General features: G+C 47.6%; 1 protein-coding gene across 7 annotated transcripts in view; it reads left to right on the top strand.

Moving 5' to 3' along the window:
* Positions 1-17056, top strand: part of LOC125448161 (2-oxoglutarate dehydrogenase complex component E1) — a 77672-nt gene that overhangs the window by 34826 nt on the left and 25790 nt on the right. For 3 of the 7 annotated variants that reach the window (XM_048523239.2, XM_048523240.2, XM_059641112.1), the window contains exons 5-9: positions 4397-4441; positions 6206-6247; positions 8504-8619; positions 12384-12538; positions 14969-15115. In XM_048523239.2, the coding sequence (XP_048379196.1) occupies positions 4397-4441; positions 6206-6247; positions 8504-8619; positions 12384-12538; positions 14969-15115 (505 nt within the window). The remainder of the gene's footprint in view (positions 1-4396; positions 4442-6205; positions 6248-8503; positions 8620-12383; positions 12539-14968; positions 15116-17056) is intronic. The other 4 variants (XM_048523242.2, XM_048523241.2, XM_048523244.2 and 1 more) reach the window with 2 other exon arrangements.

Below are 17056 nucleotides of genomic sequence, written 5' to 3' on the forward strand. Positions count from 1 at the left end.
GGCATTAGTTTTGCTTGAACCAGCCTTCAACCAAGGTTCAAACAACAGGAGGAAAGGACCCTTTGATGGTTTCTTCCCAGTGGTTTAAACTGAGTCCCTCCACCCCCCCCCCCCCCCCCCCCCCCCGAGGTGGACTTTGTCTTTCACGTGGCGCTGTTTTGAGATAGCCAGCATTCTCGCCATTACCACTGCCCCGCACGCACCCTGCCGCGCAGAAACCAGCTGGACAGCATTCCACTTCCTTGTTTTGTGCAATCTTCATACTCATTTGTCTACGTAACAATGACTGACCTCCAACAATAGTTCATTGTTCCAAGATACTTATATATCAAGGTGACAAGGATAAAAGCTGTCAGATTTTTATTTTGGCTTTCCCCCTCCCTCCCACCCTCTTTGTTTTAGGTTTCCAAATCAAAACCTGAATGCAGTCACTTTGGGCACAGAAGTGAGATGGCGTTGCAGCAGAAGCCAGTGTTTGCAAGGACAGCTGCTGCTGACCTAACAGTGGCGTTGCGCACGGCCTGGGCCTTGTGCCCATTCCCACCGTGTGTCGTTGCAGCCTGAGGAATGAGCTGTGTCTTTGCACTTTGGGCCTGCATTGAGCTTTTCTGAGACCGCTGGGCCAGATATTGCCTGTGAATTGAAAGCAGCTGCTGCTGAATGCTGGTCACAGGTTTCCAAGCGCATGCCAGTCTTATCTGCCAATTTGTGCAGTAGTATGACACCATATTTGTCAATTTCATGAAGGGGAGGTCCTTTAGAAATAGCTGGCTCTGTTTGCGGGCATGAGGTTAGACTTCACATTGTCAAAATGGCCTATTTTCTGAGATACCAGTGGAATTTCTTGATGAAACAGTTCTGTCTGATGAACTGATTTCTCCTCCCAATCTGCAGTACGTGTGGCAGCCTTCACGCTCATGGTATGATGTGTGTAAAACCGTTCCGTATGCATTATCTCTTTATGCCGGCGCTTCCACATGCTCAAACTCTTCTTTCAAGAGTTAAAATCCTTCCATCCCTCTGATCTGCTCGTGTATATGGCTGGTCCAGTTCAGTTTCAAGTCAGTGATACCTACAGCACAGAACGAGGCCCTTCAGCCCATTGAGTCTGCACCAGTCAGGAACAAACCACCTCGCTAATCCAACCCCCTTTATCCTGGCACTTGGCCCACAGCCTTGGCATTGGCGAGTGCCCATCTAAATCCCCCTTCAATGGGAAGAGGGTTCCTGCCTCTCCCACCCTTACAGGCAGTGTTCCAGATTCCCCACCAGCCTCTGGGTGTGAACATTTTTCCTCATGTCCCCCTCTAAGCCTCCTGGCCCTTGCCTTAAATCTATATTGCCCACACCTCGCCAGTCATTGATCCCACCCCCAAGGGGTAACGTTCCTTCCTGTCTACCCTATTGATACCCCTCACCGTTTTATCCATCTCAATCATGTTCCCCCACCTCTCAATCTCCTGCTCTAAGGAAAACAACACCTCAGTCTGTCCTAATCTCTCTTCAAGAACTGAAACTCTCCAGCCCCCCACAAGGCAACATGCTGGTAAATCTCCCTCTGCCCCCTCTCCCATTGCTGTCACATCCCTCCTATAATGGGGATTCCAGATCTTGCACACAGTACTCTTGCTGTGTGGCCTAATCAATGCTTTGTATCCAGTTCCCAGCAAACCTCCCTGCTCTTAAACTGTACGCCTCGGTCAATAGAAGTAAGTATACTGTGTGTCTTCAGAACAGCTTTTTTTCACTTGTACGTTAGGGAACTGATGTAGGTGCACACAAACGTCCCTCTGATGCTCGGTGCTTCCCAAGGCCCTACCATTCTGCACTTTGCATGGGCGCTTTGGAAGGATAGGGGATGATTCCACATTCTCCTTCACTTTGGACAAGCATAGAAAATCAGGGACCGTGTCCCACATCCTGCAGCGCCCAGAGGGTTGGAATTCAGTTTGCCACTGATTTTGCACCTTGTCCATCCATATGCTTTCTGCCTTTGATTCTGTTGCACCAAGAATGCACGCGAAATACCAGGAGTTCTTACTTCCCATGCCTGTAATAATAAGGCCTGCAGTGCTGCTGGGCTTGTGTTTGTTTGAAAAGATCGGTTTGTCGGGTGCATTATGGTCGTTATGAACCATCGCAGTCTTGGTGTGCCCTGATAGAAGTGTTGCCGAGTGGTTTCCTCCTGCGCAGTGACAATTCTGTGGATGTGGGCAGTGGTCCCACTTCATTTTTGCATGTGGATGCATGGAGGGGCGCTAAGCTGCGATCTCCCTCGGCTGCTCTATGAACACCCTCTTGTTCCCGTTGCCACCCCTCTCTTGAGCTTGCTGTTTAACAAGGATGCTGATTCTCTGCTCTTGCGTTGTTGGAGGTGACCAGTTACCTGCCTTAGACAGCACTCTGTTGTGCAGGGGCTCCTGGAGAGAATGAAATTGGCATTTGTTTTTTAAAACCTGTTTCACTTTGGAATGCACGTAGAATGCAATGTTGTGATATCTTGTGATTTACCCGTGGTTTAATCTTTGGGAACTGAATCAAAGGAAGCCCACCTGTTCCGAGTTGCCAGAGGTTGCTGGTTAGATAGAAAGCAATCAGAAATCACATTGCAGGCCCTCACAAACAAGGACCATTTACCAGTTTAAACCCCTCCCAGTGTCACAGACAGCAGTGTAAAGGTGAGCCAGAAATAGTGTGCTGAGTGTCTGGTTGTGAAACACCCCTGTCTCTTGTAATGCAGCCCAAGGAATTGTCTGACTGTTCTCCTCCGGGCATCTATGTTGTCAAACCAGCTTGTGGTGCAGCCTTCCCAAAACTCTCCTCTTTGTTCCATGGCTGCCTTTTGCAGGATGAGATGGGAGTGCCAGTCACATGGTCTGCCCTATACGACTGTGGAGTCTCCCGCAGGCTGAGCAGCAATCTGTCCTGTACAGGGTCCGTGTCTTGGCTGTGCACGGACCGTGCATTGCTGAATTCAGAACTAACCTGTCGCTGCATGTCAAGAAACACCTTTTTGCCCCATCGCCCTCTTTCTTTTCTTCCCCCTCCCCCACTTCCAACTCTGCCCATATTCTCCAATATTGCCTCTTGTTTCTATACGCATGGCCAATTCCTGAAACCCTCTGCTTCCTTTTTAATGTTTATTAAATAATGCACTGCTTGATTAATGCTTTGCGATGCAGTTGTTAAGACCCATGAGAGATCAGTGGCTGAATCTATACTGAAAGTGTTTCTGCCCCCGAGCCACTTGTTCGCTAATTGGTTATTAAGAAATTTCCCTCTGTCCTCATCTGCTCAGAACAGAGTTGGCACCATCACTTAAATGTAGACATGGGTGAGGAGGGACAGTCAGTTAGCTGGGCACTTGTTTGCGATTCAGAGTGATGCCAATAGTGTGGGTTCGATTCCTGTCATCGCCTGAGGTTACTGTGAACGAATCTCCTTCTGAACCTCTCCTAAGGCATGGTGCCCCTCGGTAAAACACCATCAGTTATCTCTTTAATGAGAGCGCAACCCAGCCCTGTGGTAACTTTCTCTTAAATAGAGAGAGCAAGGGTTCGGGCACGGTTTTCACAACTGTGCACTTGGGAATGAATGGAACGTGACTGTGACTAGGACCTGGGCCACAGGAATTTTGTGTGTTGGGGATGTAGGTTGTGTGGAGGATGGCGGGAGCTGCGTGTTTGGGAGGGGCTGGGGTGAGCGGAGCTGCGTGTGCCTGTTTGTGAAGGAGGGAACGATAGTGCAGTTCAGACTTCCCCTTTTTTAGTTTTAACAAAAGGTCAAGCATTCCATTTGCCCCACCTAAAGAAGTTGGTAAAGAGCCAAGGGTTGTGTCTTTGGGGATCATTTTGCCCCGTACGAGCGAGATTTGATGGGATAGTGGTCCAGCATTGCCTGGCACGGTCCACACCTCTTACAAGGTTTCACTGTGTCCAGCACAGCATTGGCAAAAATCAAATGTGTTCTTGGCTACTCATTTGTTGCAGTATTTCCCCCCCCCCCCCCAATTCAAACGTGCGCTCCCATCACTAATGTGCCTTTCCCCAAAATTCTGCCAGCAGCTTAGGGATCTGAATCCTCCAGGATCCCACATAGGTTCATATGGAGCCACACGCTTGGGAACTTTAACATTTTGACTTTGCTGATTAAAAAGCAACCCTTTCAGTATGAGGCTTTGATCCATTGGTGTGTTCACGTTGCATCTGTTGTCATGAAACCATGATCAATTTTAATTTGCCTTGAATCGCAAAGGCCTCTGTGACAATGATTCTCTCCCCCCCCCCCCCCCCAATCATCTTTGATCTTTTGCTTGTGACCCTTTTTATTTTAAACAAACAACTAACTGTTTTGCTCGCTGTTCTGTTTTGTCTGTTTCTTGCATTCTTACCCATAGACATCGCAGTCTGCAAGGAGCGTCTGAAAAGGTTAACAGTAGGAGGTAGGCAAGAGCTGGTGGTTTTGCTGTTCAGCCAGTTATATTTTCGTTGTTTTCAGCTTTCTAAAATGTGTTTTTGTTTGGATCGAGTGAGACTAGTCGGAGTCGGGTGGGTGGTGGGGTAAGCAGCGAGGGCTTGGTTTAAAAATAACGTAGATGTTTGGACAATTCTTGAATCTCATTTCAAGATCATTTTCTGCCGTGTGAGCTAACCCAGGATTGGTTCCCTAAAATACAGACAGCTGGGAGGGAGTACTTTATATGCACTGGAAATTGATCGTTTTTCTTTTGATTTTCATTGAATCCCTACGGTGCAGGTCGAGGTCTTTTGGCCCGTTGAGTCTGCACTGAGTATCCCACTCTGTCTCCGTAAACCTGCGTTTCCCATGGCTAACCCACCTAGTTTGCACATCCCTGGACACTACAGGACAATTTAACAATGGTCAATCCACCCTAACCCAATTTGGAAACAATTGCTAATCTCCATCGAATGTCATTGAAACCCATCCAGGCGTCATGGATATCCTTTAGGGAACAAAATAGCCGTGGAGTTGTACAGCATGGAAACAGACCCTTCAGTCCAACTTGTCCATGCTGACTCCATATCCTAAATTAATCTAGTCCCACTTGCCAGCATTTGCCCCATATCCCTCTAAACCCTTCCTGTTCATGTACCCATCCAGGTGCTTTTTAAATGTTGTCATTGTACCAGCCTGCTCCACTTCCTCTGCCAGCTTGTATTATAGACGCACCACCCTCTGCTTGGAAAGTTGCCTCTTGGGTCCCTTTTAAATCTTTCTCTTCACCTTAAACCCTCTAGTTTTAGACTCCCCTACCCTGAGGAAAAGGCTTTGGCTATTTACCCTATCCACACCCCTCACGATGTTTTAAACTTCTATAAGGTCACCCCTCGGCCTCCAACGTTCCAGGGCAAATAGTCCTAGCCTCTCCCTGTAGCTCAAACCCTCCAACCCTGGCAACATCCTTGTAAATCTTTTCTAAACCCTTTCAAGCTTCACAACATCCTTCCTATAGTAGGGAGACCAGGATTGAATGCAGTATCCCAAAGGTGGCTGAAGCAATGCCCTACAAAAGCCGCAGCTTGACCTCCAAACTCCTATGCTGAATGTACTGACCAATAAAGGCAAGCATGCCAAATATTGCCTTCCCCACCCTCCACCCTGCGACTCCACTTTCAAGGAACTATAGACCTGCACCTCAAAGTCTTTTGGAATCTACTATACCAGCCCTTCTCGGCTAGTCTGACCTCGATGTAACTGCGGGCCCCCCCAACAGCAATGTTGCTAGCTCCTGGCTGCCCTCTGAATTGGGCCCAGAAATTACACCACAGCTTGCATCCAGTTAAAAGGTACCGGCCCTCAGTCAAATCCCAAGAGTGAATGTTTTCTCAAATGAGAAAAATGGCCGCAGTCCTGTCAAGAGCGTCACGACGTCAATGATCTATTAACTGGTTGCACTCTGTATTTTGGAGATTCAAATTTGTTTTTGTGACTGACCTTGTTTGGTATGTTGAAAAATGCATAACAGATGTGAGCTTGGGACTGCAATCTGAAGGCACTGTAACAAATCCAGATTTAGCTCCAGGGAGAGAGGGCAAGCCAAAACATTTGACTGTTTTTAGAGAACCTTTGCGCTTTGCTGCAGTGATCCAACCTCTCTAGAATCGTGTATAAACTCTGACAGCCAGCTGCAAACCCTCTTTCCAGGAGTGTAATTTTAATGGCTCTCTCTTTTTGTGCTTCCAAGAATGCCTTCAGCACCTCAAATCCTCCTCCAGCTCCCGAAAGGGTTAAGTTTTTCTCTTGTTGTGTGGCTCAGTCCCCTCTGGATATCTTGTCTAGATCTGTTGCTGTATCTGTCTATCTGTGCTGTGCTGTTCATCTGTGTCATATTGTGTGTGTGTCGCGCTGAAAAGCATCTCATCCCCATATCCACGTAGTCAGTAAGACATGGAATGCAAATGGGGGTGGGGATTAGGGAACTGCTCAGCCATGTGTTTGGTTGCCTTTTCTGGACATAAAGCTACAAATGCATGTGTGTTCCAAATAGGGATTTTCAAACTGAAAAGTCAGCATTTCCACCGAATCTCGGTGTGATTGTGAAAACAGCGTGTATCATCGCAACTGCAGCGGGGAACGTGTGTTTCACAATCGTCAAAATAGTCCATCAGCATCTTTTCCAAACTCCCAGAAGTCTTCAGAAAGCAGAAGCTCACGTGAAGAATGACCTGTTTTATGTTCCTTTCCCCTCCTGTGACACCAAAAGCAAAGCTTTGTGTGCAGTCTTCGGACTCGCCCAGGCCAGCTAAAGACTGCCCTCCATGCCTGCTGTCTAGCCACTTGGAATCCAAGGTGGTGGCATTGAAGGAGCAGGCCAGCTTAGTTGTCAAGCACCCTAACTATTGCACAGAGCTCCAGAAGTTAGCTGTACCAAAACTAGCCCTGATGACACCTGTTAATATTTTTGTTTAATAATTGATCGTCCCAGAGAATTTCTCATTTAAGTAGTTTCTTAATCTCAGTCATTAAGATGGTCCAGAGATGTCCAAGATTTTGTTCTCTCTTTCCCTCCCTCCCCCTCTCTCTCTCTCTCTCTGTCTCTCTCCACTGTTTTGTTACTTTGTTCTCTGTTGAGTTTGCCAAATATGTCGTATCCTTTTAGACTTCCCGTGTTATGTTGCCCGTCGGTCTGCAAAGCTGTGTAGCTGGCCTCAGGTTTTGAAACCTTAGCTGTCGTTGAGTATGTCCAGTCGAGCCAGTCGCTTTTTCTCCCCCTGCCCGTTGTCGTATCACATTGATATGTGCACAATTTTCAATGACCAACCAGCTGGTTAGTGTGGGACTGGTCACGTCTGTTGAGGCCAGGTTCAGCTCCGAGCTGCGGCTTCAGTCGTATTTGAGACTTGCGTCTGGGTGCAGATGTGGTGGGTGACCTTAATTGATTTTCACCTTAAAACCAGCGGAGTGGAAAATTTGCCGGGTTTCTCAAGGATTTGAATTGAGTGGCTGCCTGACCACGCACCTGCCTAGTGCAGGTGACCTAATGCATTGCAATAGCTTGTTTAGAATTGGAGCCATGTTTATTTCTGTACAGCAAGCACTGCATTGATTGGCCCAGAAGTTACAGAACAAACTGTTCTGTTAGTTGTAGGTGGAATAACAGAAATGACCTAGTTTTTGAGTGTTGTCCGCTCTGCGTTTGCAGGGTTCTGTTTTTTTTGTTTAAATCCCACACCCTCCCCAAATAGAAACTTCTACATAATGTTTGGATCGTCGGTGTTGCTCCCATGAGGACGATTTGTTTGAATTGAAATTGGGGTTGAGGGAGGTGTGGAGTCGAATCGTTGTAAATACAGCACGAAATGCAGTCTGGATTTGGCCGAGTTACTGCACTAATCGCTGGGTTGCACGTGTCTGCTTGGCTCCAAACCATTCACCATTGAGCAAGGGCACTGAAAACAGAGCTTGCTGTGTATTTCCCATGTGCATGTTTGGTGTGTTCGTCCGTCTACCCTGCACAAGCTGGTTGTGCCCGTTTCTCCTGGAGCGCGGGTGTTGCAGTAAAACTGATGTTGAGTTCTGAAAATTAACTTCTCCTGTTTTTTTTTGTCCCTCCTCGCGCTCCTCTCTTTGTCTCCAATTGTGTACACAATATCCTTTTTCATTTCCCCATCTCCTTATGGTTCTTACTCTCTTCTGCTCAAATCAAAATTGGCAAATTGGACATCCATTCTCCTTGTTCGATATTGTCTCTGCTCCTCTTTCCATGTCCCCCTGTGTGTGGCTGCCTACGCAATACACTCTTTAAAATTCACACTGATGGAATTGTTTCGTTTCTGTCGTGTTCCCACTTGCTTCTTTTCCCGACCCATCAATACCTCGTTGCACCGTTCTGGTGTTGCCTCCTGTCATCTCCTCCCCAAACCCCCCCCCCCCCATCACCCCTCTCTTCACTTTCACCCACTCCTGTGCTTTCTGTGCGTTACGCTACCCTCCTTGTCGCTTTGCCCCCTCGTTGCCTGATCTTGCGGACACAATTATGCAGCATTTTACGGCCTGGATGAGTCAGACCTGGACAAAGTCTTCCACTTGCCAACCACCACCTTCATCGGTGGCAATGAAACTGCCCTTCCTCTCCGGGAGATCATTCGGAGGATGGAGGTAGGTCTTAGGCGGGCAAGACCCGCGGAAGGTGTCCCTTTTTCGAAAGGAAAGACCGTTTTCGATTCAAATACTGGGAGTGCTTGAGAATCTGTGGTCAGAGAGAGAGAAAAACAAACTGAGCGTTTTGAGTCCTACATGAATCTTCTTCAGATCTCTGATGAAGGGTCATAGCAGACCAGAGACGTTAACTCTCCTTCTGTCTGAACAGACACTCTCGCACTTTCTGTGGCAATTCTTGGTGTTTGTTTCGGATGTCCAGCACCTGTGAGATTTCTCTGTTGATTCGCAAATTTTTTTTTTGGTTCTTGTTCTTTCTGAGACGCTACAAACTTCGTTGATGGGAAAAGCTACTCCAGTATTTGTATTGTGCATTTTCTGGGTTTGAAATCTTTATTCGCGTGATTGCCCTTATAATTGAACCGAATGCCTCATAGGACACAGAAAAGTACAGCACAGTACAGGCCCTTCGGCCCACGATGTTGTGCTGTGGAATAATCCTAATCCAAAAACAAAATAACCTAACCTACATTCCCCTCAATTCACTTCTGTCCATGTCACTAATGACTCCGCTGCCGCGACTACCACTAGCAAAGTATTCCACGCGCTCTCAACTCTCTGGGTGAAGAACCTCCCTCTGACGTCTCCTCTATACCTTCCTCCTAACACCTTAAAACTATGACCCCTCGTGGCAGCCATTCCTGCTCTGGGGAATCGGCTATCGACTCTTCGATGCCTCTCATTACCATGTACACCTCGATCAGGTCACCTCTCTTCCTCCTTCTCTCCAGAGAGAAAAGTCCAAGCTCAGTCAACCTCTCCTCGTAAGACAAGCCCTCCAGTCTAGGTAGCATTCTGGTAAACCTTGGGAGAGAGGCAAGAGGGGTGTTAAGAGTCCATCACGTGGTTGTGGGTCTGGCGTCATGTATAGGCCAGACTGGAGAAGGACGGCTTGTTTCCTTTTCAAAGTTATTTCCAGGGACGTTGCCATGCCGCCACTTCCCTGCATCTTTCATCCTCTGTTTTGCAAGATTTCTCCACTCGGCAGATGCAGTGTTCAGGCTGTTGGGGCATCCTGAACTGAGGCACTGCCCATCATAACAGGGACCACTGATAGCTGAAGACATGAGGCACTGAAGGCCATCAACGTCAGCGGGCTCATGTTCAATGACGCCCGCATAGCCTGCCGTGGCCCCCACTCCACCATTGCTATCAAGCCAGGGGATCAACCTTAAATCAATGGAGAGTGCAGAAGGGCATGCCAGGAGCAGCACCAGGCTTACCTGAAGATAAGGTGCCAACCTGGTGAAGCTACCAAACAGGACTACTTGCATAGCAAACAGCAAGTGATAGACAGAGCCTAAGCGATCCCACAACCAACGGATCAGATCGAAGCTCTGCAGTCCTGCCGCATGCGGACGTGAATGGTGGGGGACAATTAGACAACTCGCTGGAGGAGGAGGAGGCGGCCCCGCAAATATCCCGTCCTTCATGATGGAAGAGCCCAGCACATCAGTGCAAAAGATAACGCTGAAGCGTTCGCAGCAATCTTCAGCCAGAAGTACCGAGTGAATGATACATCTTGGCCTCCGGTGGTCCCCAGTGTTACATATACCAGTCCCCAGTCAATCTGATTCACTCCATGTGATCTCAAACAGCTGGAGGCACCAGATACTGCAAAGGCTATGGTGCCTGACAACATTCCAGCAATAGTACTGAAGGCTTGTGCTCCAGAACTTGCCGCACGCCTGGCCAAGCTGTTCCAGTACAGTTCCAACACTGGTACCTACCAGATAATGTGGAAAATTGCCCAGGTATGTCTTGTATGTTGAAAGCAGGACAAATCCAACCCAGCCAATCAGTCCCAAACCCATCAGCCTACTCTTGATCATCGGTAAAGTGATGGGCGGTGTCAATAACAGTGCATCAAGGAGCACCTACTCAGCAATAACCTGCTCAGTGACCCTCCCTGCCTGTTTGGGTTCCGCCAGGGCCACTCGGCTTCTGACCTCATTATAGCTTTGGTTGAAGCATGCACAAAAAAAGCTGAATTCCAGAGGTGAGGTGAGAATGACAGCCCTTGATATCAAGGCTGCATTCCATCCAGTGTGGCATCAAGGCGCACGAGCCCAACTGTTCTTTTCAAAAAAAAAAGGGGGGTAACACGTGTGAAGCTGGATGAAAACAGCAGGCCAAGCAGCAGATTCCAGCTTCACACCATGTTATCTCAGATTCTCCAGCATCGGCAGTGCCTACTATTTCTGGGAAAACAAAGGGGATGTGGGGGGGAGAATCTCTCTAGTAGTTCGTGTGGGAAGATGGTTGTAGTTGTTGGGAGATCAGTCATCTCAGCTCCAGGACATCCCTGTAGGCGTTCCTCAGGGTAGTGTCCTCAACCTAACCATCTTTGGGCTGCTTCGTCAATGACCTTCTCTACATCGTAAGGTCAGGAGTGGGGATGTTCGCCGATGATCGCACTATGTTCAGGTCCGTTCTCAGCTTCTCGGATACTGAACAATTCGTGCTCAAATGCAAAAAGATCTGTACAAATCCAGGTTTGGGCTGACATCATGTCAGTGGCCTTTGCGCCATGCAAATGCCAGGCCATGACAGTCTCCAATAAAAGAAAATCTAGCCAATTCTTGAAATTCATTGTCCACATCCTGGGGGTTACCACTGACCAGAAACTGAACTGGACAAGCCCTAAATAAACACTGACTGCAAGAGGAGGTCAGAGGCTGGGAATCCTGCAGCGAGTAACTCCCCTTGTGATTCTTCTCTCACCCCCACCGCCAAAAGTATGTCCCCTATGGACAAGGCATAAGTTAGGAGTGCGATGGAGTACTCCACACTTGCTAGGATGTGGAGATGCTCTGAAAACACTTAAACTTCACACCAGCCAATTTGTCAGGAACCTAACCACCGCCTTCAGCATTTGCTTCCTCCACCACCGACGCTCAGTCGCAGCAGTGTGTACCGTCTACAAGATGCACTGTAGCATCTCACTAAGGCCCCTCACACTGCACCTTCCAAACCCGCAACCCACTTCCATCCGAAGGACAAGGGGCAGCAGGTACATGGGAACATCCCTGCCCCCGCCTTTCAAGTCCAGCCTCTGAGCCCCTCACCGTCCCCGACTTGGAAATATATCAGCCGTTCCTTCAGTGTCGCTGGGTCCGAATCCTGGAACTCCCTCCCTGAGGGCACCGTGTGGGGTCCCTACATATCTCAGACTGTAGCGGCTCAGCCCCACCATCTCAAGGCGGGGGGGGGGGCGCAATTAATGGGAATGGGGCAATAAATGCTGGGCCCAGCCAGCGACGCCCACATCCCATGAAAGAATACATTTTAAATTGTGATAAATGTGTCACAGCCAATAAAAGTGCTGATCATTGCTTCATAATGTTACCCTGGCAGTACTGGGCTGGGTCTCTGAGTGTGGTATGTATGTCTGGGTGTAATAATCCTGGTGAACAGGAGGTTTGATACTTGGGCATTGAGCAGCTTTCACTGGGCGAATGGGGAGGAAAGAACTGCTATTTCATCTTTATTTTATCCGTTTTTGTGGCTTGTATTGCAACCTTCCCTTCCACTGTATGCTTGCAGCAGTCCACCATGTCACCCACACTGGGACCAGACTCCCAGTGAAGGGAAATATAAGTTTATTGTGTCAAAGTGAGGGTCTTGTGCATTGTTTTCGCACCCCGTAGAGTCACTCGCTGCCGGGACACTAACGCCACTTTCCGTTCTTGGCCCTTCCCCAGATGTCTTACTGCCAGCACATTGGAGTTGAGTTCATGTTCATCAACGACCTGGAGCAGTGTCAATGGATCAGGCAGAAGTTTGAGACTCCGAGCGCCATGCAGTTCACGAATGAAGAGAAACGCACTCTTTTGGCCAGGCTAGTCCGCTCCACCAGGTCGGTAACAGGCAACAAATGACGCACTCTGAAAAGATGGTGTACGTGCATTGATATGGTGCCTCCGGATTACCCAGAGGTTTTCTGTAGCGTTGTCAGTGTTGTAATGTGTGAAATGCTGCAGCTGATTTCCACAAGACTGTGCGATTGTGGCCCAAATTTTCTAATATGACGTGTTGCAACTGTTGAAAACATGGGTGGCCCGCCTTTCCTTTGCCTGCGTTGTGAGGCTGCTATTCCTCATTGTGTGCGATGCAAAGAGTTTAAATAAAAAAACAAAGCCACGTTGAGCTTTGTTGAGGGGGAAGGGACATAGCTGTTCTCCTTCTTTCACCCCCATCTTGCACGTCAGGACGCACACAATGCCAAATTTCAAAGGAAGCAACGATTTCTGCTGCACAATCAAGTCCTAAAGAAAAGGCACAGTGCCTGGGCATGTGCTCTGCTGGCAATCAACATGCCCTCAGATGTCTGCCAGTGCGAATGCATGGGCCGACATATTCAGTTCCAGTTTCTCTACTTGCGAGTGCATAGATACCTTGGAGTAGCACAGCATCTAGAGAAATGCAAGTGAATGTATTATGAACTGTATGTGCCCATCAAGCGTACGTGTGCAATAATGCATACCTGATAATCTGGAATTGATTATTTGCGGAAGGCTCCCAACACACTCCACATTGTCCAACAAGTGCTGTCCAATGACGAACCCTGTCCAAGGTAAGGCATTAATAGTCCACTCACACCCTTCTTCTCTGCACATATCAATATTCCTGACTCCGGAAGTGAGTCTGGTCAACATTTACCAGAATGCAGATCAAGAGCCCTTTATTACTGACTTACAGTGGATCAGCTCAAATTTCCATTCTGATCAGAGGAGGGGCCAGGGTGTAGAAATAAAGCTTCTGTGCTGGAATGTTGAAATTCCTGTTCCAGAGAGAAGGGATTTTGAGTTGGCACTGTAACCCAGTCTTTGGGTTTAAGGGCTATTCACAGTGATTGTTGCAGTATCTGGAGTAAAGCATTATAACCATATCAACTTCCTTAACCATCAGTTCATAATTATTATAAAGTAGAAGCACTGAACATTAATAGTGCAGAAAACAGCAACTTGGTCTGTTAGCAGCAGCTGAATAGACCAGCTTCCAGCATTAGCCTGTCAGGTTCCAGCACTTGTGAAATGAATTTCAGGTTGCTGATCTGTGCCATCATCTCATTGGATCCTGGCCTCCCTTCTGATCCTTCTGCCAACACCGTGAGCTGTCTGCTGACAGGAACAGTCTGTTCGCATCCATTCTAACCAGGCACCCCCTTTCCCAATGCACACGTGCACATACTCTCTCACAATGCTGTACATCTCAATTGAATCCTCCTTGACTTCTGTTCCAAGGAGAACATCTCCCATCCATCTACCCATTGTGGGCAAATGCATTCTCTCTGTGATAACAAAGTGTGGAGCTGGATGAACACAGCATCTTAGGAGCACAAAAGCTGACGTTTCGGGCCTAGACCCTTCTAGGCCCGAAACGTCAGCTTTTGTGCTCCTGAGATGCTGCTTGGCCTGCTGTGTTCATCCAGCTCCACACTTTGTTATCTCAGATTCTCCAGCATCTGCAGTTCCCATTATCTCTGCATTCTCTCTCGAATGAGGTGACTGGAGCTGAACACAGTTCCCTCCCATGCTCCCATTCCCAAAAACTTCCATGCCCTCATGTTCTACACCTCAGCAAATAGTCGAAAGTTGCCTTAACCATCTCATTGAGCTGTCCTGCCACCTTCAGGGATCTGTTAGCATTCACCCACAGGCTACCCTACTTCCTGTGTATTCTCCCAAAACCATTTGCCTTGTTTGATTTTTTTTTTTAAAAGATTTGTTCATGAGATGTGGACGTTGCTGGCCAGGCCAGCATTTATTGCCCGTTGAACAGCCCTCTAGGCAATTAGCACATTGCTGTGGATCTGGAGTCACGTGTAGGCCAGCCCATGTAAGGACAGCAGCTTCCTGACCATTGACAATGGATTCATAGTCATCATTAGACTGTTCAGATTCGTTTTAAACTCAATCCCACCACAGCAGATGGTGAAATTTTGAATCCAGGTCCCCAGAACATCTATCTGGGTCTCGGGGTTAACCGTCCAGGATTAATACCTCTCAGCTGTCGTCTCCCCAAATGCAAAATCGTACTCTTAATTGGAGCCTGTTACAGTGGTACCAGAAGGAGTGAGTGGAGATGATCCGCAGGTTCTCGTCCATATGGATATGTCAGGGCTATAAGTGAATGCGTGGTACAATTGGTCGAATCGCTCCTGCCTGGCTTTAATGTGGTTTCACGAAGCCAGATCGCGCTCACATTGATTAATGCTTTGCTCACGGTTTAGGATTCAAGAGTTTGTAAGACTCGTGCCTCATTTTCTTTTGTGTTTTGCTGCCAGGTTTGAGGAGTTTCTGCAGAGGAAGTGGTCATCTGAGAAGCGCTTTGGTCTGGAAGGCTGTGAGGTGCTGATCCCGGCACTGAAGACCATCATTGACAAGTCGAGTGAGAATGGTGTGGACAATATTATCATGGGCATGCCTCACAGGTAATGCTACAGGCTGGCTGGCAAGTACTTCCTGTTTCCTTTTCCCCTCTGCTACCTCCAGCTCATTGGGCACAGGAGCCGTTGCTGAGCTATAGATGGGCAAAGAACCAGTTGTGTATCGTTTCTTCACTTTGGGCATTGTGCCCCTACGTAAAATGCAGAGGTCAAGCGGCACAGAAACCAGGCCATTTGGTTCACCCAGTCCTCTGCCCAAGCCGCCTCCATCCCCCTTCTCTAACCCCTATCCCCTTCCTCTCTCTCTTTCCCTTAAATACATCAACACAATTCACTTCAACCTTTGGGACTGAGTTCCACATTCTTCCCCAGGGACTGGGTTTCCATAGAATCTCTACAGTATGGAAACAGGCCCTTCCACCCTGACCCACTACCCTATAACCCACCTGGATACTATGGGGCAATTTAGCATGGCCAGTCCGCCTAGCCTACATATCTTTGGACTGTGGGAGGAAATCAGAGCATCTGGTGGAACTCCACACGGACATTTGCCCAGGGAGGAATTGAACCCAGGTTCCTGACGCTGTGAGGCAGCTAACCACTGAGCCATCGTGCCGCCCAATTCTCAATGAGATTTCTGAAGTTGATAGCTTCTGGTTCTGCTTTTCCTCAATAAGAGGTAACATTCTTTCTTGTATCCACTCCATTGCAAACCTTTCAGAATTTTAAACACCACCAATTAGATCACCCCTCAGTCCTCATTTTCCAGTCCATCAATCCTCTTTCCATACAAACAAAGAAACCTACAGCACAGGAACAGGCCCTTCGGCCCTCTAAGCCTGTGCTGATCAAGATCCTCTCTCTAACCTGTCACCTATTTTCTAACGGTCTGTGTCCATTTGCTCCCTGCCCATCCATGTACCTGTCCAAGTATATCTTAATAGATGCTAACGTGTTTGTGTCTACCACCTCCGCTGGCAACGCGTTCCAGGCGCCCACCACCCTCTGTGTAAAGAACTTTCCATGCATATCTCCCTTAAACTTTCCTCCTCTCATTTTGAACTCATGACCCCTAGTAATTAAGTCCCCCACTCTGTCATGTTGCTGATATTATCCTTCTACGTCTCTGCCTCTTCTCCACTATTTCATTATCCTTTTATTGTACTGGGGCAACCAGATCTGCACACCGCATCTAAATGCGGTCTGGGCAAGATTTGATGCTTATTAACATAACCACCTGAGTTATCAGTCTGTCCGTCCGAAGATGAAGCTCCATGCTGGGCTTGCTCTTCTGTTAATGAGGTGCAACATCTTAGTGATTGATGTGTTTCTTTCCGTTGTAGTTTTTTTCTGTTTCCTACCTAGACAAAAGCCTCGAAATAATAGTGACGTTCCCACCAAAATGGGCAACCTTGCACTTATCTGTGTCACAAGTCATTGGCTAAATATTTGTCCAAATTGTAAATTTCCATGTCCTCCTCTGTGTGTGTGGCAGGTCTCCCTGGTATCTGTTAATGATAGTTGCACTGCTCAGTCGTTGTCCTCTTAATCACAGAAATAGTATGATTTCTTGGGGAATTGGCACATGTACACTCTGCTTCCTTTTCACCTGCTCACTTAATATTTGAATATGGGTGTGCCCTAACTGCATTTTTTTTAAAAACAAAACCGACAAGATCTACGTTCTCTTACTGATTTTGCACAGTAATACTCTGTGAAAGATGCAAACTGGCTCAACAGCTTGTTATAGGCCAGACCAGACGACACCCTCAAAACCCTAAGAAAGTAGCCTAGGCCCTAACTTTTATTTTATTTTCAAGGTATTGTGAGATGCTGTGTTCCAGGTGCAATTCGATTTGGTCCTTACACAAAACACAGTTTATTCCAACATTCTGGTTAAAATACAACAAAAGAAAGGAACTTGGAATAACTTAATTTTATTGGAAAACTTAACAAAACAGTAAAACAGTAGGTATTAAACTGTTC

The sequence above is a fragment of the Stegostoma tigrinum genome, chromosome 40 (genome assembly GCF_030684315.1).
Source record: "Stegostoma tigrinum isolate sSteTig4 chromosome 40, sSteTig4.hap1, whole genome shotgun sequence".
Lineage (NCBI taxonomy): Eukaryota > Metazoa > Chordata > Chondrichthyes > Orectolobiformes > Stegostomatidae > Stegostoma > Stegostoma tigrinum.